General features: G+C 43.6%; 1 protein-coding gene across 4 annotated transcripts in view; it reads right to left on the bottom strand.

Moving 5' to 3' along the window:
• The window catches only part of CCM2 (CCM2 scaffold protein), a 277,985-nt gene that overhangs the window by 40,349 nt on the left and 210,158 nt on the right, over positions 1-27,478 (bottom strand). For all 4 annotated transcript variants that reach the window (XM_030196787.1, XM_030196760.1, XM_030196778.1 and 1 more), the window contains 2 exons: positions 23,340-23,475; positions 17,356-17,413 (listed from right to left, as the gene is read on the bottom strand). In XM_030196787.1, the coding sequence (XP_030052647.1) occupies positions 17,356-17,413; positions 23,340-23,475 (194 nt within the window). The remainder of the gene's footprint in view (positions 1-17,355; positions 17,414-23,339; positions 23,476-27,478) is intronic.

Raw genomic sequence — 27,478 nt, 5'->3', positions numbered from 1 at the left:
GAGTACAAGACATTGTGTTTTCTCTGCGTTGAGTTTCAGCTGGAATGCATCTGCCCAGGAGTGTATGATTTTGAGGCTTTGGTTGATCTCGTTGGTGATTTCGTTTAGGTCATGTTTGAATGGGATGTAAATTGTGATGTCGTCTGCATATATGTAGGGATTAAGGTTTTGGTTGGCTAGAAGTTTGGCTAGAGGTATCATCATTAGGTTGAAGAGAGTTGGTGATAGGGGGGATCCTTGGGGAACTCCACATTCAGGTGTCCATGGGGGAGATATATCCGCATTCGTTGTCACTTGGTAGGATCTTGTGGTCAGGAATCCTTTGAACCATTTGAGAACTGTTCCTCCTACTCCGAAGTATTCCAGTATATACAATAGTATTCCATGATTAACCATGTCGAAGGCGCTGGACATGTCGAATTGTAGGAGGAGTATGTTACCGATTGCAATTGCTTGTTTGAATGAGTTCATTGCAGATACAAGTACTGTTTCGGTGCTGTGATTTGACCGAAATCCTGATTGGGACTTGTGCAGGATTGAGTGTTTATTTAGGTAATCAGAGAGTTGTTTCGTCACAATGCCTTCCATGAGTTTGGTTATAAGCAGAATAGATGCTACTGGGCGATAGCTGGTTAGGTCCATTGTGCTTTTTTTAGCATTTTTTGGCATTGGAGTAAGTAAGATGTTTCCTTTCTCCATGGGAACGAGACCATTTTGAAGCCTGTGGTTTACATGATTCGTAAGGTCTTTTTTGAATTGTTTGGGGGCGGATCTTATTAGGCTAGTGGGGCAGATGTCTAGTTTGCATTGTGACTTGGCGTATTTTCCGAGCCAATGTGAGGTTTCATCTGGTGATAAAGTGTCAAAGTTATTCCATGACCGATCTGCTGGGCTTTCCCCAGGTTTTGGATCTAGACATTCAAGGATGCTTGTGTACTCAGTAGTGTTGGTAGGTATCATGAGTCGAAGTTTTATAATTTTTTCATTGAAGTACTTCGCAAGATTGGTGGCGGATGGGGTATTTATGTTGTTAGAGGTAACCGGTGTAGTATTTAGGAGTTTGTTTACGAGTGAGAAGAGTTTGTGTGTGTCCTTTTAGTTTGGTCCTATGTTGGTTTTGTAGTACGTTCTTTTAGTTTGTCTGATAGTGTATTTGTATTTTCTTTGTAGCTGTTTCCAGTTTTTCAGTGTATGTTGATGTGTTCTTGACTTACCACTCACCGAGGTAGGGCAACATATGGACTCCCAGTCTGAGGAACAATGTCACGACTACTGCTAAACACTTCGCAACACCCTGGGAGCCAGTGAGGCTAAATGGCTGAACGCAATTTATTGGTAATGACATTTAGGGTTTGAGTTACCTTGCCCAAAAGAACAAAGGTATGAGACATCGACTGTGCTCCCTCGAGGGCAGCCTCAACCACCAAGGAGAGGTAACTGGAACTTTCTGGCTTCTGTACAAAGTATATATTTTATGAGGTGCCATGTGGACAAAGGTGCCTAGATAAGAGATTCATAATACAGAAGAGTGAAGCAACGCAGCTCTAGGCTGACACTCAGTCTTCAATTTGAAAGGAATGGCCTCCATCACTTCCTGTACAAAGTTTGTGAAAGATATGCCCTCAGGAGGAAATTTACGCTTTTCTTGTGGTGAGGAGGGGGTCAGATGGTGTATCATAAGGACTCCTCCACCAAGTAGTACTGTGGATCCCTCTCAGACTCTCAGGAAAGGTCTGAACCAGACTGTGCGAAGTACGCTTTATGGAAAGTATGAGTCTGCACTTGCCTGAAAGACTGGCGGCCATGTGCCAAAGAATGTTGAGGTACAGGTCTGTCCTTCAGACCCTGGAGAAATTTCTCCTCGACACTGAGGTCTGCTCCGGATAGGTGTGCACGGACCCAGAGCACTGTGCGGTGTCCAGGACCTTTTTCCAGACTGAATCTCCTCAAGCAGTTGGGGCTGTGCTGTGGCTGGCAAAAGTGCCCTCGATACCTAAGCACTCTACATCTGCAGATGCTCCCGAGCTCCTCCTTTGTGCATGGGCCAGATCTCCTGAGGCAGGCACGAGTAAAGACCGAGGAGTCAGCACGGAGAAAGCCTGCAGATTTGTTGGTGTCAAAGAGAAACTGTGAACCAGTCAGCTTGGCACCATCACCAAGGAAGACTAACAATCCTCTTGGTGCTGACACCTTTTGGAGACTAGCAATAGTGATGCTCTGGAGCTCCCGGGCACTATGCACAGAGGGTTAGCAATATCGATGTCTCTTTGTCGATGCATGATGCCTGCCCTCAAACATGTGGCACCGACGAGGAGGTGGAATGCATAGTGTCAAACCCGATGTCGGCTGGTCTCAGGGCTGATATTGATGCCCACAGCCCCTGTGTATGGAATAGACTCAACAGCTATCAGACGTGATGTCACTGATGCAGACATCAAAGGACCAGAAAGACATAATTAAAACTCTCACGGTTCAGTCCCAAGCAGTGGATACCACAGATACAGGGGTCAGTGCCCAAAATAATCCTGATGCACCAAGTACAACATTTTAATATGCTCGATGCCTTCTGAGACATGTAGTGAAAAATGGTCCAAATCAAAGGGTTCAATGGGGGGGGGGGGGGGGGGGGGGGGGAGTAAAATGAAGATACATACCTGTAGCAGGTATTCTCCGAGGACAGCAGGCTCAATATTCTCACTTATGGGTCGTCGTCGTCGTCAATGGCCCAGGAGACTGGAACGCTTGCAAAGCAAAAAATAAGAGACTTCTAGAATGCCGTGTCACGCGGGACAATCACACGGCGCATGCACGTACGGCTTTCCGCCTGCGACGTGAACGTGCTCTCCTCAGTTGAATGAAAAGCAAAAAAAGAACTTTAATAACTCCAACGGGGAGGAGGAAGGGTTTGTGAGAATATTGAGTTTGCTGTCCTCGGAGAATACCTGCTACAGGTATGCATCTTCATTTTCTCCAAGGACAAGCAGGCTCAATATTCTCACTTATGGGGTATCCCTAGCCCCCAGGCTCACTCAAAACAATGAACGTTGGTCAACTGGGCCTCGCAAAGGCAAGGACATAACATAGATTGACCTAAAAAGAAACATAACTAAGTAAGAGGGCAGCCTGGAACAGAACAGAAATGGGCCTAGGAGGGTGAAGTTGGATTCTAAACCCCGAACAGATTCTGCATAACCGACTGCCCAAACTTGACTGTCGCGCCAGGTATCCTGTTGAAGGCAGTAGTGAGATGTGAATGTGTGGACTGATGACCATGTTGCATCCTTGCAAATCTCCTCAATAGAGGCTGACCTCAAGTGAGCCACTGAAAAAGCCATGGCTCTAACATTATGAGCCGTGACATGGCCCTCCAGAGTCAGCCCAGCTTGGGCATAAGTGAAGGAAATGTAGTCTGCTAGCCAATTAGAGATGGTGCATTTTCCGATGGCGACTCCCTTCCTGTTGGGATTAAAGAAACAAACAGCTGGGCGGACTGTCGATAGAGCTTTGTCCGCTCCACGTAAAAGGCCAATGCTCTCTTGCAGTCCAAGGTGTGCAACTTGTCTTCACCAGGGCGGGTATGAGGACGGGGAAAGAATGTTGGCAAGACAATTGACTGGTTCATATGGAACTCACCACCTTCGGCAAGAACTTAGGGTGAGTGCGGAGGACTACTCTCCCTGCCCATCTTCAAATCCTTGCTCAAAGCCCACCTCTTCAATGTCGCCTTCGGCACCTAACCACTACACCTCTATTCAGGAAATCTTGACTGCCCCAACTTGACATTTCGTCCTTTAGATTGTAAGCTCCTTCGAGCAGGGACTGTCCTTCTTTGTTAAACTGTACAGCGCTGCATAACCCTAGTAGCGCTCTAGAAATGTTAAGTAGTAGTAGTACTCTGTTATGATGAAACTTGATATAAGGTGCATGCACTACCAGGGCTTGGAGCTCACTGACTCTACGAGCTGAAGTAACAGCCACCAAGAAATTGACCTTCCAGGTCAAGTACTTCAGATGGCTGGAATTCAGTGGCTGAAAAGGAGCTTTCATCAGCTGGGTGAGAACGACATTGAGATCCCATGACACTGGTGGAGGTTTGACTGGGGGCTTTGACAAAAGCAAACCTCTCATGAAACGAACTACTAAAGGCTGTCCAGAGATAGGCTTACCCCCTACATGTTGATGATAAGCACTGATAGCACTAAGGTGAACCCTTACGGAGTTGGTCTTGAGACCAGACTCTGGTAAGTGTAGAAGGTATTCAAGCAGGGTCCGTGTAGGACAAGAAAAAGGATCTAGGGCCTTGCTGTCACACCAGACGGCAAACCTCCTCCATTTGAAAGAATAACACCTTTTTGTGGAATCTTTCCTGGAAGAAAGCAAGACTCAGGAGACACCCTCTGAAAGACCTAAAGAGGCAATTTCTAAGCTCTCAACATCCAGGCCATGAGAGCCAGAGACTGGAGGCTGGGATGCAGAAGCGACCCCTCGTTCTGGGTGATGAGGGTCGGAAAACACTCCAATCTCCACGGTTCTTCGGAGGACAACTCCAGAAGAAGAGGGAACCATAGTTGACGGGGCCAAAAAGGTGCAATCAGAATCATGGTTCCACGGTCTTGTTTGAGTTTCAGCAAAGTCTTCCCTACTAGAGGGATGGGAGGATAAGCATACAAAAGGCCTGTCCCCCAATAAAGGAGAAAGGCATCTGACGTTAGTCTGTCGTGGGCCTCAAGTCTGGAACAGAATTGATGGACTTTGTGATTGATCTGAGTGGCAAAAAGATCCACTGAGGGGGTGCCCCATCTCAAAAGATCTTGTGGGCAACGGCCATGCTTAGTGACCACTTGTGAGGTTGCATGATCCTGCTCAACCTGTCGGCCAGACTGTTGTTTACACCTGCCAGATACGTGGCTTGGAGAAACATGCCGTGATGGTGCGCCCAAAGCCACATCCTGATGGCTTCCTGACGCAGACGGCGAAATCCAATGCCCCCTGCTTGTTGGTGTAATATAGAGCAACCTGTCTGTCTAAATTTGGATGATTTGATTGGACAGCCGATCTCTGAAAGCCTTGAGAGCGTTTCAGATCGTTCGTAATTCCAGGAGGTTGATCTGCAGATCCTTTTCCTGAAAGGACCAAACTCCTTGAGTGTGAAGTCCATCCACATGGGCTCCCCACCCCAGGAGGGATGCGTCCGTCGTCAGCACTTTCTGCGGCTGAGGAATTTGGAATGGATGTCCCAAGGTCAGATTGGATCGAATGGTCCACCACTGAAGGGATCTGCAAAACTCGGTGGAGAGGCGGATCACATCCTCTAGATCCCCTGTGGACTGGCACCACTGGGAAGCTGTCCACTGAGCTGATCTCATATGTAGGCGTGCCATGGGAGTTACATGAACTGTGGAAGCCATGTGTCCTAAAAGTCTCAACATCTGCCGAGCTGTGATCTGGTGAGACGCTAGAGCCAAGGACACTAGGGCCAAGAGATTGTCTGCCCTTGCCTGGGGAAGATAAGCTTGAGACGTCCGTGTGTCCAACAGAGCTCCAATGAACTCCAATTTCTGAACCGGGACAATTGATTGCAAACCCCAGAAGCTCTAGCAGTCGAATAGTCATCCTCATGGACTGTAGAGCTCCTACCTCCGAGGTGCTCTTTACCAGCCAATCGTTGAGATAAGGGAACACATGCACTCCCAGTCTGCGTAGCGATGCTGCGACAACTGCCAGGTACTTTGTGAAGACCCTGGGCGCAGATGCGAGGCCAAAGGGCAGTACACAGTACTGAAACTGCTGAGATCCCAACTGAAACCGAAGATACTTCCTGTGAGCTGGGAGTATCGAGATGCATGTATAGGCATCCTTTAAGTCCAGAGAGCAGAGCCAATCGTTTTCCTGAATCATGGGAAGATGGCTGCCCAGGGAAACCATCCTGAACTTTTCTCGAACTAGGAATTTGTTCAGGGCCCCTAGGTCTAGGATCGGATGCATCCCCCGTTTTCTTTTGCACAAGGAAGTACCTGGAATAGAAACCCAGCCCTTCTTACGCTGTTGGAACTGGTTCAACCGCATTGGCCTTTAGAAGGGCAGCGAGTTCCTCTGCAAGTACCTGTTTGTGCTGGGAGCTGAAGGACTGAGCTCCCGGTGGGCAATTTGGAGGCCTGGATAGCAGATTGAGAGTGTATCCTAACCAGACTATTTGAAGAACCCACCTGTCGGAGGTTATAAGAGGCCACCTTTGGTGAAAAAATATCAACCTCCCTCCGACGGGTAAGCCATCCGGCACGGACATCTGTTCTGAGGCTATGCTGCACTGGGGCCAGTCAAATGCCCATCCCTTGCTTTTACTGGGGAGCCCTAGGGGCCTCAGGCGCACGGCGTTGACGAGAACGTGCATGCTGGGAATGAGCCTGAACCAGCTGTTGAGAAGCAGGAGTGTACCTACGCCTATTATAGGAATAGGGAGAACTCCTCCTCCCTCCAAAAAACCTCCTGGATGAGGAGGAGGTAGCAGAAGACGCCCTGCGGGAGAGAGAATCCATAGCATCATGGTGCTTTTTGATCTGATCGACCATGTCTTCTACTTTCTCTCCAAAAAGATTATCCCCATGGCAAGGAACATCCGCCATTTGCTGCTGGGTCTTATGATCCAGGTCAGAGACACACAGCCATAAGAGTCTGCGCATCACTATACCTTGAGCAGCTACTCCGGATGCTACATCAAAAGTGTCGTAAGTCCCCCTGGCCAGGAATTTGCGACACGCTTTCTGCTACCTGACCACCTGGTGAAAAGGTTCGGCGAGCTCCAGAGGAAGTGCTTCAACCAAACTAGACAGTTGCCTCATTGAGTTCCGCAAGTGAATGCTCGTGTAGAGCTGCTAAGTTTGAATCTTGGCGGCGAGCATTGCGGCCTGATACGTTCTCTTCCCAAAAGAATCCAAGGTCCTAGACTCTCTGCCTGGGGGCGCCGAGGTATAGTCTCTAGTACTCTTGGCTCTTCTGAGAGCAGTCTACCACCATGGAATCGTGAGGAAGTTGGGCCTTCACCATTACAGGCTCTCCATGGACTCTGTACTGGGACTCGGATTTCTTGGGAACCACAGGATTAGAAAGAGGGCAAGACCAATTCCGCATAAGCACTTCCCTGAGTGTATTATGCAGGGGGGCCGTTGCAACCTCAGCAGGCGGAGAAGGATAATCCAAGACCTGAGCATCTCAGCCCTGGGCTCATCCACAACCTCCATAGGGAATGGGATGTCCTTATGCATTTTCCGTATAAAAGATGAGAAAGACAGACTCTCAGGTGAAGATTCTACTTTCAATTGGCGGAGTAGGATTAGAGGGAAGCCCACATGACTCTGCCTCCGAAAAGTATCTGGGGTCTTCCTCCTCTTCCTATGAGCACTCCTCATCAGTATCGGACCAAAGCTCCCTAAGAGCAGCCCGAACCCAAGCCTGTCTCGACGTCCAGGATCGATGACCTCGTGGGGGGTGTCGAGAAGTCGACCCCTGCCTGGACTCCTGTGAAGCTTCCTCTACTGACGTTGAGGGGGAATCGACCCGGATGGCAGCTGACGCCGATACCGCAAGCGGTACCGAGGAGAGAAAATAAAGGTGTGAAGGAGCACAAAAGCCCGCAAGGGAGGAAACCACAAAAAGAAAACGTTTGACGAACTGAGGAGAGATCAAACACACGACCTCTCTGATCCGCAGAAAACGAAAGATTGCTGGTGCTGCGCTTATGCGTCGGACAGGAAAACACCTGCGCATGTGCAGTGGGATGCTAAGGTTCTTACAGATTATGCTGGGCAGCATCCACACCAGGCTCCATCGGCTGACGGCACCCATATGTGAGAAACAGTATCTTGCTTGTCCTTTGAGAAGTAATGTTTACCAATAATTCATTCATATCAGGTACTCTAGTAAACTCTAATTTTAAAACAAGCTGACCTGGTGTGATTGAGTGATTTTGTTTGACAGACTTGCCAGCAGGTTTTTCACAACCTGAAGGGCCTTTCCACTTTTATCATGAAAGACCCAGGTACATGGCTGGGCAAATGGCTCCTGAACTTCCTGATGAGTCACTGCATTTGATCAGAGGATATGTATGGAACTACATAGAAATTTGTGATTAGTTCCTATGTAAATGAATTCAAACTTTCTACCTGCTCTTGCTATTTAACGGTAAACACCTAAGAATAAAGTACAGTTATTGTAAGACCATTTCCTTGTGATGTATGGATTCTGGTATCTATATATATAAAAGGCACCACCAACGTTCTAATGAAGCCTCACTTCCGTTTTGCATGGTGGTGTAGATATCCGGTTTCACGAATCACAGGCAGGAGTAAGGAGTAGGGAAACATGCTCCTCTCCTGCTGACTCTGCTGCCCGGGTTGATCCCCGCCCCCCCCCCCCCCCCCCCCCCCCCCCCCCCCCCGCTGTATCGTCAGGGCATGGCTGAGGATCATAAGGCTGGTATCTATTCCTTGCCAGTGCTGAGAGGCGGACTAATGCGGGTCCCTTAGACCTAACGTCTCTCTCAGTGGCAATTCCTCTTAGAACTTCACAACTCCCTGATTACCCCAGTACTAATGCTATTTGGAGATGGAGTCAGATTAAGGTCACTCTAGCCTTCTTGGGGGGGCTCGGGACCCCTTAATTCACAACACCAGATACTGGTGATCTGACATCTATTCAGATCTCTGGTAAGGACTTTCCGTCCAAAACAAACCTTTCTATTTTGCGGTTGACCTCCCTATGCCACCGAGAGTTCGGAAGGGCGTAGTGATCTCGCCAACTGTCCTCTTTCTCAATTGATTTTCTGCCCTGGAGATTACATTGCACGAATCGTGAGTATATTTTCATTTATTATATGTGTTACTATTAAGCTTGCCGTTATATACTTTCATGGCCTGTTGGATTAGCTCTAATTCAAATGTTTTATTTTACCAAATTTAGGATTAAGATTTTGTCCTCAATACACAGGGACACCTCTGTATGGGACAATAACTGTGTATGTGTATGAGTGTGGTTTTCCTTTTCTGTCTGTGTGCTGTGACTTGTAATTGGCTACTGGAATATTTATTTTTATATTTTTTGTTTTAAAACCCTAAACAGGGTTGGGTTACTGTTTTAATTTTATGTCTATATGTTCCTGTGTGTCCTGTGGTAAATAGCATAAACTAAACCAGCTATTTATTAGGGAATCATTTCTTTAGTTTTAAATTAGTGCTTTAAGGTTACTCTACGAGATTGCCTATCAACTGCAGTGGTAGTAAATCTCAAAGGAGTGTTTTTTTTCCAGGATTGTATATTATTTCATTTAAGCAATGTTTGTTTAATTTGTGACATGATATTAAATAGATAGTTGTTATTTACTTCCGGTAAATTGCTTTCACTAGATATGCAAGCACTTTTTAGTTCTAGTAGCTATAAATAGATTAAGGGTTTACGGTAATTTATCTTTGTTAGCTCCAGTACTCACATCCGGATTCTAAATCTAGATAAGACAGGTATACCGGACATACTTGTCATTCTTATTCAGGTATCATATGACAGACTTCTTGGTTAAAGAGATCCACTTACAGTTTTAATTTTATAGGTGTACGTCCGTGTATGTGTTCTTTGAAAATTGCATAATTATTCCAGATATTTACTATGAAAGGTTCTATATTATATGCCATCTAAAACACTGTTTCTTTGTGACGTTGTTTAAAATAACTAGTGCTGATGTTCACTTCCTGGCTCTTTATTGGGGATGTGTTCCGTAATAATGAATTAACTGTTTTAATTTTCATTTTCACGTCTTATTCTACTACTTTCAAACTTCCTTCCCTGCCTCTTAAAGATTTATAGTTTTAAGATATATTACTGTATAGAGTTCCAGCATTTTTGGTTCTCAAACCCCAAATGACGCAGTTAAATTTCATTTCCGGATTCCATAATACTACAGTGCCTGCCTTATTATCTATGCAATAGGGTTTGGAGATTAACCCTTGCATAACATAACTAACTGGTAAATCAGAACTAAAGAAATTCAGGTTGCTATTATTTCAGAGCTATGTTCAGATAAGACTAGTTACAATTGCCAATTTCCTTTTCATTGAGAACCGTACCTCTGGAAGCAGATAAAGTAATAACCTTCTTTTCCTCCTTTTTCCTCTCCTGAAGTATTAATTCTATGAAGACTAATTACACCAGCATGAAGTTTTATTACGAAAACTTAAACTTACAGTTTTTGTTTGATGTATAGCCCTATTTTCAGTCACCATAATATCCAATGCTTGCAGTGAGCAGTAAACTCAAATTAGACACAGGAAACACCGTTATTTCGTGATTTCCTTAGGACCGAATGGCAGAGATTAACCCTTGTAGTTCTTATTTTCTCTTAAGTTCATTTTTACAAAAGCTTTGAACTCAGTATATGATACAGGAATTCATTACGTGTTTCAGATTTTTAATAACTAGATGGGTTTTTCTATGATTCTGTGTTATCCTTGCTACCCTTTGTTTAGAATTCAATTTACAATGTAGGCTTCCAAGCTGTTCCATTTATCATACTGGTCTATATGAACATATCCTACTGGTCAATTTATGCATTTATTGCATTAATAAAAATTGTTATTATATCCTTGATTTTTTTTTAATTTTACTAAAATGTTTTAAGAAATGCTCCTCCTTGTCTCCTGCTTATAAAACGGCTCCTCCTCTGTATTTAAAATATACTCTAAATTGTAAATTCGTTCTTGGGAATATATAAGCTTATTTTTAGCTATCCCTCTGAATGTGAATCTTGATATGCTGTCATAATTTAGGGCCCAAATTGTGAAAGCATAGAAATATTCAGTTTAGAATTTAATATAATTTTCATTTTCCAAATTGGCTCTGAACTATTACAGAGGACTATAGGTTATTGTCCTTCTCATTTGACCTATTTAAACCTTGTAAAGGTCACGTGAGGAGGCCTCATAGAAATATATAGTTTTTACATTTCTGATATTGGCTTTTCTCTCTCTCTCTAAATATCATATTAAAAGCTGTATTTTCCTGCAGCAGACTCTGACCACAATGTTTCCTCAGACTCTGCTGACTTCCTGTGCCAGCAACATCTAATCTACAGAGAAAATTTTTTTATTCCTACTGGTAATTTGTGATTTTATATATTGAGACTATGCTCCACCTACTGGTGCCCCAAGGAACTAACAATGCATTCTTTGACTTTTCTTTCTAATGGTCCTGTGCTGAGATTTGACTACTAGATATTACTTCTTATATCAGCTCTATTTATTGAGTCCTGTAGGTTGAGTGAAGACTGCCAATCCAATTTCTGATCTACCGCCTCTATTCCAGTTTGGTATTTCTGCTACCACTGACCTCTGGCAAGAAAAAGAAGCGCCAACTTCTCCAATGAGAATTTTCTTTTGTCCAGATGATGTCATTAATTTAGACCTTCTTGATTATGCTCTTAAATATTCTATTGTATTAAATATTTTTGCAAGCTGCTCATCTTTTTCAGAACCTACATGGCACTTTACGTATGAGCTCTCTATTACAACAGACAGCGACCGTGATTCCAGAAGATACTTCCATCACCTGGACTAATTATGAGTTTTAAATTTCTGCACATTAGTCTTCTGCTTTGACTATGACTGTTTCCTAGGCTACCCTTCTTTCTGAATCATCTAACTCGTAAGTCCTGCTGGCCTCCTGCAGCTGAGGGCCCAACCCTTGGTGGATGGTAGTCTTTGCAGGTGAAGAATTTCCAGGACTCACATTAATATCCACATTACTTGCCTTGTTTCATGTGCATACGTTGACTTTCCTTAGGCCTCTTCGATTTCATGCTTTATATATTTTTTTAACCTGCATACATTAGTCATTTTCGTTATTGTTTTGGTATCTATTGTTCCTTGCCCTTACATATAATTACCTATCACCAATCTGTCTTGCCCATTGTGCAAGCCAGAAGTGGGGATACATTTTGGTAATGCCTGTTTTCTGAACATAAGAGACTTTGGTCAACCAATTCAAGGTCATCGTAGAAATCCTGCTCTGTTAAACCCTTCTGAGTTTTCAGCTCTTCCTAATTCCTCAGAGCTTCCATCCACTCCAGGACATTCCTTAGCAAGAGATCCTCAGCATGGTACATCCATGTCAAGTTTGACAGTGTAACTCTCCCTCGACCCACTTCAAGGCAACTACCCCTTGATGATCAGACCAGCTCACTAGGGATACAGAAAATTTCCATCATCCATGAGGATACTGTCGTGCAATTCCCTGATACCGGTTGAAAGCATCTCAGAACTAGAACTTCCAACAAATAACATCAAGTACGATCAAGAGATAATTAATTTGAGATCTACATTTGCTATTAATTGACATTATAGATTCATATTTTGTTTTATTTTCAGTTTAGCAGTTATCTTGTCTATATATTGGAAAGGTTTTATTTTTATTTTTCCTATTATTTCCTTTATTGTTCTTATTGTTTTTCTAAGAGTTTCCCCGGTATTACTGTTTATGTAATTTACATTGAAGTTGATATTGCTCAGACACAGGGGTAACATCAAACCCTAATACTGGCTATGATATCATAATGTAGGTGTAAACCCTATATAAATTTTCCTAGGATTGACCATTTTTGCTATATAAGGCAACCTCATACTTGCTATCCACGTTTTAGTGCTCATGATTGGATGCCAATGATGAGTAATAGTAAGGTCCAGGAATTCCGACCTGTTTAAGGATTCTGAATACCTACAACCTAGAACAGCCTGCAAACAGAGTACTAACCATATATTTGTTGAGCCCATAACAATGCTCAATCAAAACCACTGTTCCTTCCCAAGACCACTGAGATAGATACATTAGATTATCTCCCCATGCACTATGCAACAGATATAATAGAAGCCATAGAAAGACCTGAAAGTGTTCATTAGTATGATCCACCTGAAATTGCTATTACCCACATACCTATACTTCATGAGATTTTGTAGATGAACTCATGGATTTGTCCCATTCATAAAACCTCTCTCACTACAGGTTTGAGTAAGTCTCAAGAGAGAAACATCAGGATTAAGGCCCAAGGGGTTGGGTAATATAAAGGGAATTCCATATGCCCAAAAATATACCACCTGAGAATGAAGTTTCCTGTCTTGCATAATATCTGCTAGCAATCCATAAGAGCAAAACTCGTCCTCTCGTTTGATAGTTTGGCACCTTCTGGAATAGACAGTGACAAACTACTTTTGTGTCACCCCCAGCTGCTGGGGTGACAAGTGGGGAATGTATAATTATGGTACAGCCAGAGACCCCTCCACTGGAACGGTGGCGGGCCCAGTCATAGAGCTCAGGCCATTACAGACCTTGGCTGAGTCAGAAATCTGATGGCTGACATAACTGGGAGCTTACTGGAAAAGTATGACCTAGTTTGTAGCCCAGATTGAGGCCTAAAAGTTAGGTCAATAGATATGGAAACAAAATGGAGGATTTCAGCACAAAATGGAAGGCCGTATCTGTTACAAAGTGGAATTTTCTCTAATGTAAGTTAGAAAAACAAGTTGAGAAATGAGTGAGTCATGCCAGGTGCAGAGAAAATAGGGAACTAGCTGTCCAAGAGAGGAGGGAGACTTTCCTGTGAGCAGGGTCTTGCTTAAGATTTGTGGTCAAGCGAGCTAAAGACAAAACCATGTTAGCAAGATAGAAGCTACTCATTAGCATGAGCCAATCAGTGACAACCATGACATTAGCATAGATCCAATCAGGTATATCTACTGTCATATTATCCATATCCTGAGGGCACCTATAAAAATCAGGGTATTTCCTGGTTTAAGCTAGAGAGACAAGGGTTGCCACTCTCTCTCCAAGGGAAACCAATGTGTCCAGCAAAATTGACAAATTACCTAATTGCTTTCCCTTGTAAAACCTCTAATTGGTAGGAGAAATTATAAAAGATTAGGAACTAATTAACACCTGTTTGCAGCTTATTATATTCCTATAATTAATTGATTGTATGTGCCTGTTAATCACTGATTTGACTTATACCTTGGCAAATAAACTCCTCATTCCAAATGATGACTTGTGGGCTTCACTTAATGATGAAAGGCTGTAAGTATAAATGCTTTTGCAATGTCAGGCTATCATTCGCTGCATTGTATAACCTGTAGCCTAAATCCAGTTTGTCATAAGGCTGGTATCTATTCCTTGCCAGTGCTGAGAGGCGGACTAATGCGGGTCCCTTAGACCTAACGTCTCTCTCAGTGGCAATTCCTCTTAGAACTTCACAACTCCCTGATTACCCCAGTACTAATGCTATTTGGAGATGGAGTCAGATTAAGGTCACTCTAGCCTTCTTGGGGGGGGGCTCGGGACCCCTTAATTCACAACACTCCCCTTACATTTACATTTAAAACAACACCAGGGGCTTGCAACTCTGCCTGTCTCTGCTTATTCTCTCCCTCTGCTGAGAACTAGCATTAAACTGACCTTTTGAGTGGAAATTGGACTCACTCAAACATAGTCAGCAAGCTGCAATCTGCTGCTCTCCTGCTGACTCTGTTGCCCGGCCTGCTCCCCTCCTCCTGCTGTCTCGCCAGACCATGGCTGAGGATCTCAGAGCACTGAACCCCCTTCCTCTCAGTTGCAGTGTCAGAGAAAATGAGTGCAGGGAAGGTCAACTGCTCCCTCCCTCCCTTTACATTTAAAGCAACACCAGGGACTTGCATCTCTGCCTCTCTCTGCTTATTCTCTCCCTTCGCCGGACAACTAGCATTAAATAGCCCTTGCGAATGGAAACCGTAAAACTGGTGTACAGAGAAATGGGAGTTACTTGATGCTTTTCTTGACAACAGACCTCTTCTGTATGCCCTATTTTCCAGACTGCTGCCAGTTACATATAAAGTGCAGGACTCAGACAGGCTTGCCACTTTCAGAAGCCAACAACACTCTTTCTACACATTCACTCTGCAGGGGAGAGGAGAATCGATGGTCGCTGAGTAGCTGGAGGGGGCGCAGGGGAGACAGGAGAAATAGCTGGGTGGATGGAGGGGGGGCAGGGGAGAGATAATCACACACACATTCACTCTCACAGACACACATACCCAGACTCAATCTCTCTCTCACACACATACATACATACATACACACACACACACGGTGCTGCCAACCACGCAGAGGGGGGGAGAGGCAGGGGGCCCTGAGGGGACAGGCATCTCTGTCACACACACTCTCACAGTGTCTTCCTCTCTCTCACACTATGTCTCACACTGTATCACATTCACTCTCTCTGTGTCACACACTCACTCACACACACATTCTCTCGGTCTCACAGAGTCTGTGTATCGCACACATACTCTCTCACACTCTGTCACACACACACACACACTCTCTCATATACAGTGTATCTGTGTGAAACACACTCTCTCACACTCACTGTGTCTCACATACTCATTCAAACAAACACACTGTCATCCTCACACACATACTCTCTCACAGACACACTGTCATCCTCACACACATACTCTCTCACAGACACACTCGCACCCAGACTCACTCTCTGTCACACACACACACACTCGCACATTCACTCGCTCTCTCACACAGTCACTCCCACACACACTCTCACAAACATACACACTCCGAGACCAAGCTTGCTAGCGCCCGTTTCATTTGTGTCAGAAACGGGCCTTTTTCACCCTACACCCCCTCTCCCAAGTCGCCGCCGTTCCCCCCCCCCTCCCTCCGCCCAGCAACTTTCCCTCCAGTCCCACACACACACCCAACAGACCTGCCGTGCCGCTCCGATCTCTGCCCGAAGCTGCAGTACCGGACCAACAAAAACAACATCAGCTTCCTGTAAACAGCTCTGCAGCCGCTCCTCTCGCCTCACGTCGCTCCTACAGGGTCCTTCTCCAGGGGCACTGACGTCCAGGCGTGAGGACCGGCTGCACAGCCAACTGCCAGTCCTGATGGCCTCCTGCGGTGCCTCGCCTGCTTCGTTAAAACACCTGATGCTGATTTTGGACCGCCGCGCCGCCTCTGTGGATGGAGACAGTTGCTGGCCGCACGGAGAGGGGGGAGCAGCGGCTGCGACTTGATGAGGGCGAGGGGGACAGTGGCAGCGCAGACATCGGGGGGGGGGGGGAAGTGGTGCTAGCGCCCGTTTCATTCCTCTCTGAAACGGGCCTTTCACACTAGTTTATAAATAAATCAAGTTGAGAGTGGGCTGTTACTAAGGCTGACTTACAGAATAGGCTGAACACCACAGACTCTAGCTAGAGAAGCAAGTTACATTACCTTAAGCTTTCAACTTTAGTGACCATCACCAGCTAAAATATCATTAAATGGAAGGCCCAGCTTTTAAAAAAATAAAAAGTTGTTGTTTTCAAACGAGAAGTGGATCTAAAGTTAATTCCATTTATGAAAACCTATGTATTCAGACTGGATGATTTAATGGAATCATCACATTACCAGTTCAAATTCAGTAAAGGTCAATAAGGAAATAAAGGAAACCTATATGTGAAATGAGTTGGTGATCTCAATTCTTTTCCAGAGGCCACAGCAGACACATGACTATCTCACACATGACAATGACACAATGTACTTGTTATCTCTAAGAGCACAACTCTAAAAGGAAGGTTCAACAAATGTTTCCCCTCTACCCTCCTCATCCATTATTCCATTCTATTAACTTGTAATACATTGTTCTTAGAGATGACACATGCTTTAGATACAGTACATTGGCAACTAGATTTTTTAAATTTACATATTTAGAATTCTCTATGGATTGTTTCTGAATAATTTAAAAATCTGGCACTATTTGAATTCAAGGTGTACCAATGTTTCACCAAGTAACTACAGCGTCTCTGTAAAACTGCAGGAGGTCTGATCATCATTTTGTACAATATAAAAATCAATATTGCCCATAACCAGAATAGAAAACCACCTTTGGTTTTATCTTAAGCTGATTCCAAATACTGGACAATATTTGAGTATTTACTTATTAGCACACATTGCCAAAGCTCAACATCTATATTAATCTATCAACTGAGCTGTACTGCAGCAGTGCTGTGCATTTAATAAATGTCCAATGCTGCTAACCATTCTAAATCTTGGTATTAAGCAGTAGTCATTAATCCTATCCTTGGCCTCCAAATACCTGTTTCTATTGATTTTATTCCACATAGTATGTGTACACTCAAGAAATCAGCACAGCTATCTTTTTTTTTACTGTGCCTGTGGAAAAGCATCAAGACCACTATACAACTACTTTTAAATTAAGTATGTCATGCTCAATCAACTGGTTTTAAGTTTTAAATCAGGACATTCTGTAGACTCTTTCATGGAATAAAACTAACTTACAAGGTGCTGGCTTCAGTTTCATATGCTTCCTTAACATCTACTTTGGTGGAGGAATCATCTGTAAAGAAAGAAAACAAAAGGAAAGGACAGAGATTAAAACTAGGCAATATATAATAAACACTAATTTTCACATCACATTGCTAAATATGGCTAACTTTAAGGAAAGATTGCACAAATAGTCAAAAGGGTACGTGAAAATGATCTCAGCTTGATTAGAAACATAGAAACATGATGGCAGATAAGGGCCGTTATGGCCCATCCAGTCCGCTCATCCTCAGTAACCATTAACTCCTCCTTTTCCTAAGAGATCCCACATGCCTTCTTAAACTCTTGACACAGTATCTGTTTCCATGACCTCCATCGGGAGCCCATTCCAAACACACACCACCCTTTCCGTGAAAGAGTATTTTCTCAGTTTCGTCCTAAGCCTATTTTCTCTTAACTTAATCTTATGCCCTCTCATTCCAGAGGTTTCCTTCATTTGAAAAAGGCTCACTTCCTGTACTTTACCACCGCTGAGGTATTTAAACATCTCTATCATGACCCCTCTCCTGCCTCTCTTCCAGTGTATATATGTTGAGGTTCATGAGCCTGTCCCTATATGTTTTATGACCAAGACCACTGACCAATTTTGTAGCCATCCTCTAGACTGACTCCATCCTGTTTATATCTTTCCTTAAGTGTGGTCTCCAGAATTGCACACAGTATTCTAAATGGGGCCTCATCAGAGACTTGTAATAAGGGCATTATCACCTCTTTTTTCCTGCTGGTCCTCCCTCTCCTTACGCACCCAAGCACCTTTCTGGCTTTGAGCGTCATCTTTTCTACCTGTTTGGCCACCTTAAGGTAATCAGACACAATCACACCCAGCCCGCTCTTCTTTCATACACAGAAGCTCTTCACCCCATATACTGTACCATTCCCTTGGGTTTTTGTGACCCAAGTGCATTTCTTAGCATTAAAGCTGCAAATTTTTGGACCATTCTTTAAGCTTCGCCAGATCCTTCCTCATGTTATCCACACACTCCGGGGTGTCCACCCTATTACAGAGTTAACATCTGCAAAGAGACAAATCTTACCAGACAGCCCCTCCGTAATCTCACCTGTTCTCATCCAACTCATTCTTCCATGAAAAATTCCCCCATCTCAGCAAAGTTAGTTCTTTTGAAATCTAGGACCTTTAATCTCGAATAAGCCTTCTCTCCTCCTGCATCTTAACAGTAAACCACACCATCCGGTGGTCTCTAGATGCTAAATGATCTTCCACCGTAACACTGGAAACATTCTCCCCATTTGTAAGCACCAGGTCTATAACTGCTCCATCCCGCGTTGGTTCTGTCATAAACTACTGGAACAATTTTTCCTGTAGAAAATCCAATATCCCTTTGCTTCTAGATGACCCCGCAGCAGGGACGATCCAAGCAACATCTGGATTAAGAGTGGATAAACAAGTCCTACTACATTATGTGCAGCTGATGTTAGCCCTTGTGTGTGTGACTAGCTGGTTAGTTACTTCCTAAATTAAAGACATGGGAGAAGAGCCAAGTTTCACCTGCTTCCTGAAATACAGTCTTGTGTTCAGCAAAGCCGTTCTGGTAGTACATTCCAGAGTGTGGGGGCTACTCTGGAAAAGGCTTCTTGGTAGGTGTCACATCACATGACTGCATTTAAAGAGTGTGTGGTTAAAGATACTACTTGGGAGGATCTTAGTGACCTTGGATGTGCACAGAGAGAGATCCTGCTCAACAGGTACTTTGGCCCATTTCCTTTAAGGGCCTTGAAGATCAGAGAGGTTTTTTTTTTAATTTAGTCCTGTACTGTACTGGTATCCAGTGAAGTTTTTGCAGAAATGGTGGGATGTGATCATGTTGCTTATTACCTTCTACCAGTTGTGCTGAAGCATTCTCAATTAACTGGAGCTGGTGCAGCCATTGGATGTCATACTAATATACAGTGCATTACGTAATCCAGCCTTGATGTTATCATGGCGTGAACCACTGTAACAGGATTTGCCTTCTCGATGTATGGAGAGAAACAGCATGGAGTGCTCCTGAAGACTGAATGAATTTGAGGATCATTCTAAGTGTAGCTGTACCCCAAGGTTCCTGATCTGTGATTTAAGGGGGAACCTGTAGCTGCAAAAAGAGATTTTGATGTCCATTATGTGACACTGGGCTCACAGGAGCTCAGATTTACATGGCTTCAGGCAATGTTTGTTGTTTTTAGCTCATTCTTGAATTGCTGTTAAATATGTAGTCAGTTTATTCAGGGCTGTAGCAGCCATTCTCAATTTCAAAATGGCGGCTGTGACCTCCCGCAGCAGTATTGTGATGCTGCCGTTGGAAGTTGCAGCTGCCACCGTTACAGCGCGGCTGACAGGGGCAGGAGCAGCTCGGGATGATCCTCCCCTGAAGACTCCACTAGATCACCAGAGCCTATGGGGGGGGGGGGGGGGAGGAGGGAACGTATTTTCTGTTGAAGGGATGTGGGAAGGCTGGCATGCGGTAGGGATACAGTTTTCAGTTTCCATCAAAAAAATGTGGAGGCATTTTTGGCCACATTTTTGGGTCAGTTTTAGTGCCGAATCCGAAACCAAAACTGAAATTCCCAGCCTCTACTTCGTCAGTTGTTTCTTACAGTTTAGTTTCACCAGGTGAGAACCAAAGTGAACATTTGTGAATGAAGGCTTAAGACTCTTTTTAGTGGTGCAATTTCTCTAGTGCCTTATCTATGTGTATTCCAAATACCAACCTGCTCAGACACTATAGTTGTCTTAGTCCACACAGGAACAGTTAAAGACTTCAGGAAATTCTCAGTCAGATTTATTTTGTCTCTGATTTTCTTCCAAAGTCTGGAAGGTGCCACCCGCTCCAGGTGGTCAGTTGGAGAAAATGTGATTAAAATGTGGTCTGTTCACAATAGAGGTTATTATAACACACTATTATGGGATGTCGGCTCACTTGAGGAACACCAAGTCTAGTACGTGACCTATCTTGTGGGTTGGAAAATTGATCGCCAGTGTGAATCTGAGTGCTGTCATTATGTCCAATAAGACAGCTGTGGTGGTATTTGGAATTTCAATATGTGGATTAAAATCTCCCATGATCATCAGCCTAGGGAAACTCAGGGTCACCTCTAATCAGATAGAGGAGTTCTTGCAAATGATATACTGAGCATCTTGGAACAATACATCATGAGGAGACAGATTAGTTTCTCTTCTTCCAGCTGGATTAAAAGGGATTCTGATTTAGATAGTGAAGGATTCCAATTCAGTGCAGTCTGATTGTACTCCATCAGAACCTCTACTCCTCGGCTGCTGGAGATAGCCTGGGTATGATAGTGAGGTGATCATTTGGATATTGTTTGGCAGGTTTTTGACTTCTTGCATTTGTCTTCTTTGGTTGTTGAGGGATTTATGGTTTCTATTGCTGCAAACTATTGGGATTCTTGAGGTCTCTTGGTATACTAAGCCAAGGCACATTCCCAAGTGTTTCCTTGGTGCAGGATGCTACTTAGCTAAATTTCATTGGGTGGCTCTACAGGCCTAAAAAACCTCTGTGGATCAGTAACTTTTTAGTGGGTTGGGTGCTATTAAGGAAATTTTACCAGGTGGCACCACAGGACTAAAAAGACTCCATAGGTCTGAGAAAATAAAGACCTTTGCTTGTTGTAAATCAAACCAAGGCTGTGAGATCAAAGGATTTCTGTACTGTAAATCAAATGACTATTTCACCCTCCTGTGTGAATTTCCTCTGAAAGTTTAGTGCAGTGGAGCCCAAGGAATTCTTTGTGGCAGTCGTATATCAGAATCTTAAAGATACTGAGGGCTAGATCACTAAACCTTAACGACCCTCTAACAACCCTTTAACGAAGGAAATTCCTAACCGTTGCATGCATTAAGTTGTTACATTTAGTTGTTACATTTGTACCCCGCACTTTCCCACTCATGGCAGGCTCAATGCGGCTTACATAGGGCAATGGAGGGTTAAGTGACTTGCCCAGAGTCACAAGGAGCTTGCCTGTGCCTGAAGTGGGAATTGAACTCAGTTCCTCAGGACCAAAGTCCTCCACCCTAACCACTAGGCCACTCCTCCACTCCCTTTTTCCTACGAAGCAAGCAGCTAACGAAAACGGAATGCAAAGGAGAAACTACCATTGAAATGTGGACAATTCGGAATGCACTAACCATACCGACGATTGCAACGAATCATTTAACGTCAGAAATTTTACATGCGCTCAGACCTGTCGTTAAGGCCTGAGCTATCATCTCCCCGCTGCCCCCTGCACCATAAAAATCCAAGCCAGCATGTTTAAAAAGAAAAGTGAGATACAAACACGTGGGCTCTCCGCTTTCCCCTGCATCATTACAAAACAAAACATACTGCTTCTCCCTGCAGCTTAAAAATCCTGTCTCTCCCCTTCTCCCACAGCTTTGAAAATTAACACTCTCTGCTATCCCCTAAAGCCAATTTTCCCAGTACTGTAAACAAGCTGCAAAGAGGTCTTTTGTTACAAAAGGGGATTTACGAGGGTCGTTCTTTTTAGAGTTATCTTCAACTGCACTCTTCTGCTAGATCAGACAGCTAAAAGGCTTGCAGGTCGGGATCCCCCCTCGCACGCCCCAGTCTGACGTAAGCAACCTACGTAGGTTTAATACGTGGCTGCTCTGCGCATGCTTAAGGAGCAAATTAACGACGGGGATTACGAACGCTTGATACATTGTACTTTTCAATACCGCACCGAACATTTCTGAGCTGTTTTTTTTGTGCATTCTTCATTGTTTTAAATTCGTTAAGCACTTTTAGGATTTAGATTTTTTAACGTTTGGTTGATGCATCTAGCCCTGAGTAGTTAAAGTAGAAATTTTCAACTCACAGACTGTAGTTGTTTCACTTTGCTGATGTCCTTGGATGGTACAGTTGATGATGGTCACTGGAGGTATTTTCTTTTATTATCAAAGAGTGGTGTTTGATGCAGATCCAGTTCAGATCACAAGAGAAGAGAAAGTGCTTGCTTGTAATGTGCAGGGAAGGCAAGTTGCCTTTCTCCAACAAAACAAATGAAAAAAACTATATGAAGGAAGGAAACTTGAAATAAAACTGAGAATTGAAGCCTCAACATAAGACTGAGCAGAAGATACAAAAAACTTGAGCTACAAACAAAAAGTATATTTTTAAACCTAAGTTGCAAGAGCCTGATGTGAACACAGACTCTCTCTCTCTGCTGCTCACTTGTAATAGTGATCTTAATAGAGAAGTGACCCAAAGGCAAGGTAATGGCATCAAAATAAAAATATAAACAAAACAGACAGTTCTGCTTTGAAAATTATTTATTTATAGCACTTGATATACTGCAATTGATCCCTAAGGCGAATATGCGGTTTACAATTTTTATTTTAGGTACTTTACACTGTCCCTAATGGGCTCACAATCTAAGTTATATATTATACCTGGGGCAATGGAGGGCTAAGTGACTTGCCCAGTGTCACACACAGCTGCAGAGGGAATTGAACATGGCTCCCCAGGATCTCAACCCACTGCTGACTGTCAGGCAGCAGTGGGAATCGAACCCAGTTCCCCAGGTCTGCAACCCGCTACACTAACCACTAGGCCACTCCTTCACTTTAAAATTATTCATTAAAATATTTATACTCTTATGAAAACCTTTTTCTTCCAACACTAGTACTCAGTGTTGGCTTCTCTTTGTGGGAAAGCAGAGGCTTGCTGTACAGAATCCAGGTAAGGCTAAGTTTAAAATTAAATGGAGTCAAGACATCTGAAGATGAGCAAATTTTGCAATGCCAGACCAGCTGAGGGAGCCGAAGGGAAGGCACCTTTTCTCTCCTGTATCCTCATCACTGATATACCTCTAAAGGTGGATATAAAATCATCTGAGCAGCAGAGACTAAAATACAAGTGCTACAACCTACCTGAAATACTTAAAAAATACATTATAGCCAACTATGTTTTGCACTGAGCACATACCACTGTGTAATGACAAGTGCTGTGTTGGTGTTGAAGCTGCATCAAATATTGCTCTGTCTAAGAAATCAATGGTGGATTCGGTGTAAACAATATGGAAGATCTGGCTGAGCAGTAAGCAGAGTTCTTCTGCTGATGCCTGTTTAAGAAACAGAAAAAGATCAATAAACAAACAAAAACTGATAATCGTGGTTGTTGGACTAAACAAAAACTTTCTACTACTACTATTTAGCATTTCTATAGCGCTACAAGGCGTACGCAGCGCTGCACAAACATAGAAGAAAGACAGTCCCTCCTCAAAGAGCTTACAATCTAATTAGCTAATATTTACTACAATGAACTGCCTTTGCTACTGAGCAGTTAACTAGCTCTTCTCCTTTGCTACACTTGCACCTCCCTCCAAGCCTGTTGCCCTTCGGGACCTTCCTGCACCCCCTTCTACCTTCTGGCTTTACCCTAGCCATCACCTCTTTGCCTTGCAGGTCTCCTCAATGACATTTCTTTTTACTATGGCCTGGTAACAGGGAGATGCCATGGGCAGAAAGGGTAAAAGGAAGAGGGTTAAAAAAAAAAAAAAAAAGACTACTTACATTTAAAATATACATATATTTCTATCTGGATGTTGCACCAGAGATCACCGCAGCATTTTCCACATGTTAATGCCATTCTTTGTCAAATACAAAAATTGCTGTAAATTTAATAAAATATAGAAAGAAACTACACAATACTTCAAGATTTTGTAACTGTTTCATTGTTGGCCCAGTCCTTAAGAATTCCACTCGCAGACTAGCTAAATTATGAGCAGACAATCCTGTCCTTTCAAAGGTATTACAGTGTTAGCAGTAGAAACGGAATTGTGAGTCAGGGACCATGAGATCTCAGCAGTACTGTTGCTTTTATTTTTTCTTTACTTTCTGTTGGAGTTCCTTTTGGACAATTTATTTATTGCATTTGTATCCCACATTTTCCCACCTCTTTGCAGGCTCAATGTGGCTTACAATACATCATGAATAGTGGAAATACATAAGAAAATATACATTTAGTATTACAGAAGGATCTTGGGTAACATGATAATGATAAAACATGGTAGTAATTTAACAAGCAAATATTGTAAGACAGTTCTGGATATATGTATAGGAGTTCACATTTGTTGATCTTTGTGGTATGCCTTGTTAAAGAGATGGGTCTTCAGTAGTATGTGGAAGTTAGTTCACAGATCGTTTTTAAGTTGCATGGCAGAGCGTTCCAAAATTGTGTGCTCATGTAGGAAAAGGTTGACGCATGCGTTAGATTGTATTTTAGACCTTTACAGATGGGGACGTGAAGATTAAGGAATGTGCGGGATGACTTTTTAGCATTCCTGGGTGGTAAGTCTATCAGGTCTGACATGTAGGCTGGGGCGTCTCCGTGAATGATTTTATGAACTAGGGTGCATATTTTGAACGTGATGCATTCTCTAAGTGGGAGCCAGTGTAGCTTTTCTTGTAGGGGTTTAGCACTTTCATATTTTATTTTACCAAATATGAGTCTAGCTGCAGTGTTCTGAGCTGTCTGAAGCTTCTTGATTATTTGCTCTTTGCAACCAGCGTACAGTGCGTTGCAGTAGTCTAGGTGACTGAGTACCATTGATTGTACCAGGTTGCGGAAGATGGTCCTTAGGAAGAAAGGTCTTACTCTTTTTAATTTCCACATTGAGTGGAACATCTTCTTGGTTGGGTTTTTCGCGTGACTCTCAAGTGTTAGGTGTCGATCAATGGTAACTCCAAGAATTTTTAGGGTGTCCAAAATTGGAAGATTCAGTTTTGGTGTGTTAATGGTGGAGAATTTGTTCGTGTTCTGTTGCGAGTTGAGTATTAGGCATTGGGTTTTTTCTACATTGAGTTTCAGCTGAAATGCATCCGCCCACGTATGCATGATATGTAGGCTTTGGTTGATGTCATTGGAAATTTCCTTTAAATGGGATGCAGATCGTTACGTCATTTGCATATATGTATGGGTTGAGGTTTTGGTTTGATAGTAGTTTGGCCAAGGGTATCATCAATAGTCCTGACTTTTATATAATCTCTTCAACAAAGCCTACAAAAGACATCCTTAATGAAACAAATCATTCCTTAAACCACTCAAGTGCATCAAAAAAACACCTCTCACACGACCTTACCTAACACCTTTCCATCTAAATCCTCATCTACCTTCAGCTTATTATCGATTGTATTTAAGATCATGTAATGACTATATCATAACAACACTCTGTAAGCCACATTGAGCCTGCAAAAAGGTGGGAAAATGTGGGGTACAAATGCAATAAATAAATAAATAAATACTAGTAAAAAAAGGCCCGTTTCTGAGAAATGAAACGGGCGCTAGCAAGGTTTTCCTCGGAGTGTGTATGTTTCAGAGAGTGTGTGTGAAATTGACTGTGTGAGAGAGAGGGAATGTGCGAGAGTGTGTTTGTGTGTGACAGAGAGAGTGTGACTGGGTGCGAGTGTGTCTGTGTCAGTGATAGTGTATGTATGAGAATCAGAGTGTGTGCCAGGGGCCCATCACTCCCTCCTCCCTCTCAGTTCCAGGGTCTCCCTCCCCCCCTCCCTGTGCACCCCAGCTGACCTTGTTAATCACCCAGGGCAAGACTTTGGCAGGAGTTAATTGCTTTACTCCAGCTGACCTTGTTAATCACCCAGGGCAACCACTCCAGGTGCCTGAGAAAACAACTGTGGCAGGAGTTAATTGCTTTACTTGCAACTCTCTTTTCCTTTGTGTACTTGCTAAACCGGATATCTATGCCACCTCAAGTTTCCGGTTGGAGGCTTCAATTAGAACATTGGAGGTGCCTTTTATATATAGAGATGTTGTACTCTGCTTTGATTGTTTTCCCTAAGCAGTTGATCAAATAAAATAACCTGAACTATGATGTAGTTTCTCCGGTGGGGATCAAGAACCCTGTGTACGGAGACCATCGAGGTGAACACCCCAACCTACCATAGATGCATCCGTGATGAGAACTTTGTAACGTGGAAGGAGCTGAAACTGAAGTCCCCGGGTGACAATCTGGGAAACCATCCACCACTGTAGAGAGTGTCGTACCAGTGAAGCAACTCAAATGTGAGTTGAGAGCAATCCCGTGGCTTGGGACCACTGAGAGAAGAGTGTCCACTAAGGAATTCGGAAGTGGAATTGAGCCAATGGTGTTACATGGATTGTTGATGGCATGTGACCTAGGAAGCAGAGCATTTAATGAGCAGAAACCTGGGTGGATTTGGAAATCTGAGAGGAAAGATGTTATTATGTTGTCTGCTCTTAGTTGAGGTAAGAAGGCTCGACCCTGAGCAGTGTCCACGAGAGCCCTGATGAACTCCAAGGTCTGAACAGGTTGAAGATGTGATCTGGGAAAATGTATCACAAACCCGAGGAGTTCTAGGAGCCTTATGGCGGACAGAATTGAAGTCTGTGCTGCGTCCCAGGAAGTTGCCTTGATTAACCAGCTGTCAAGGTAGGGGAAGATGTGTTATTCCCCATCTGTGGAGAATTACAGTTACCACTATCAAGCATTTTATGAAGTCTCAAAGAACCTAAGCCAAGTCAAATGGTAAGGCCTTGTACTGATAATGCTGAATTCCACAGCAGAAGTGCAGGAACTTTCTTTGGGCAGGGAGGTGTGCTGTCTGCCTGGTGCCCAGATTCCAGATGTAGTAGAAAGATTGCCTAGACTCATCAAGCAATTCTGGGGACTGCACCTACGGAAAGATAAACAGGAGTCGGCCCAGAAGGTGGCTACTTAACTGGTAAGCGGACTGTCATAAAACATATAGGGACAGGTTCATGAACCTGAACATGTATATGCTGGAAGAGAGGCGGGAGAGAGGGGATATGATAGAGACGTTTAAACACCTCAGTGGGATCAATGTACTGGAGGTGAGCCTTTTTCAAATGAAGGAAACCTCTGGAATGAGAGGGAATAGGAAGAATTTAAGAGGAAATACGCAAAGGAAGAATCGAAGAAAATACTCCACGGAAAGGGTGGTGCATGCGTGGAATAGCCTCCTGGTGGAGGTTGTGAAGAAAACCGTCAGAATTTAACAAAGCGTGGGACAGGCACATGGTATCCCTTAGGAAAAGGAGGAGTTAGAGTTACTGAGAAAGGGCAG

Source organism: Microcaecilia unicolor, chromosome 1, assembly GCF_901765095.1.
Source record: "Microcaecilia unicolor chromosome 1, aMicUni1.1, whole genome shotgun sequence".
NCBI lineage: Eukaryota > Metazoa > Chordata > Amphibia > Gymnophiona > Siphonopidae > Microcaecilia > Microcaecilia unicolor.
The sequence above is the reverse complement of the archived record's forward strand: the minus strand, read 5'-3'. Positions and strand labels throughout refer to the sequence as shown.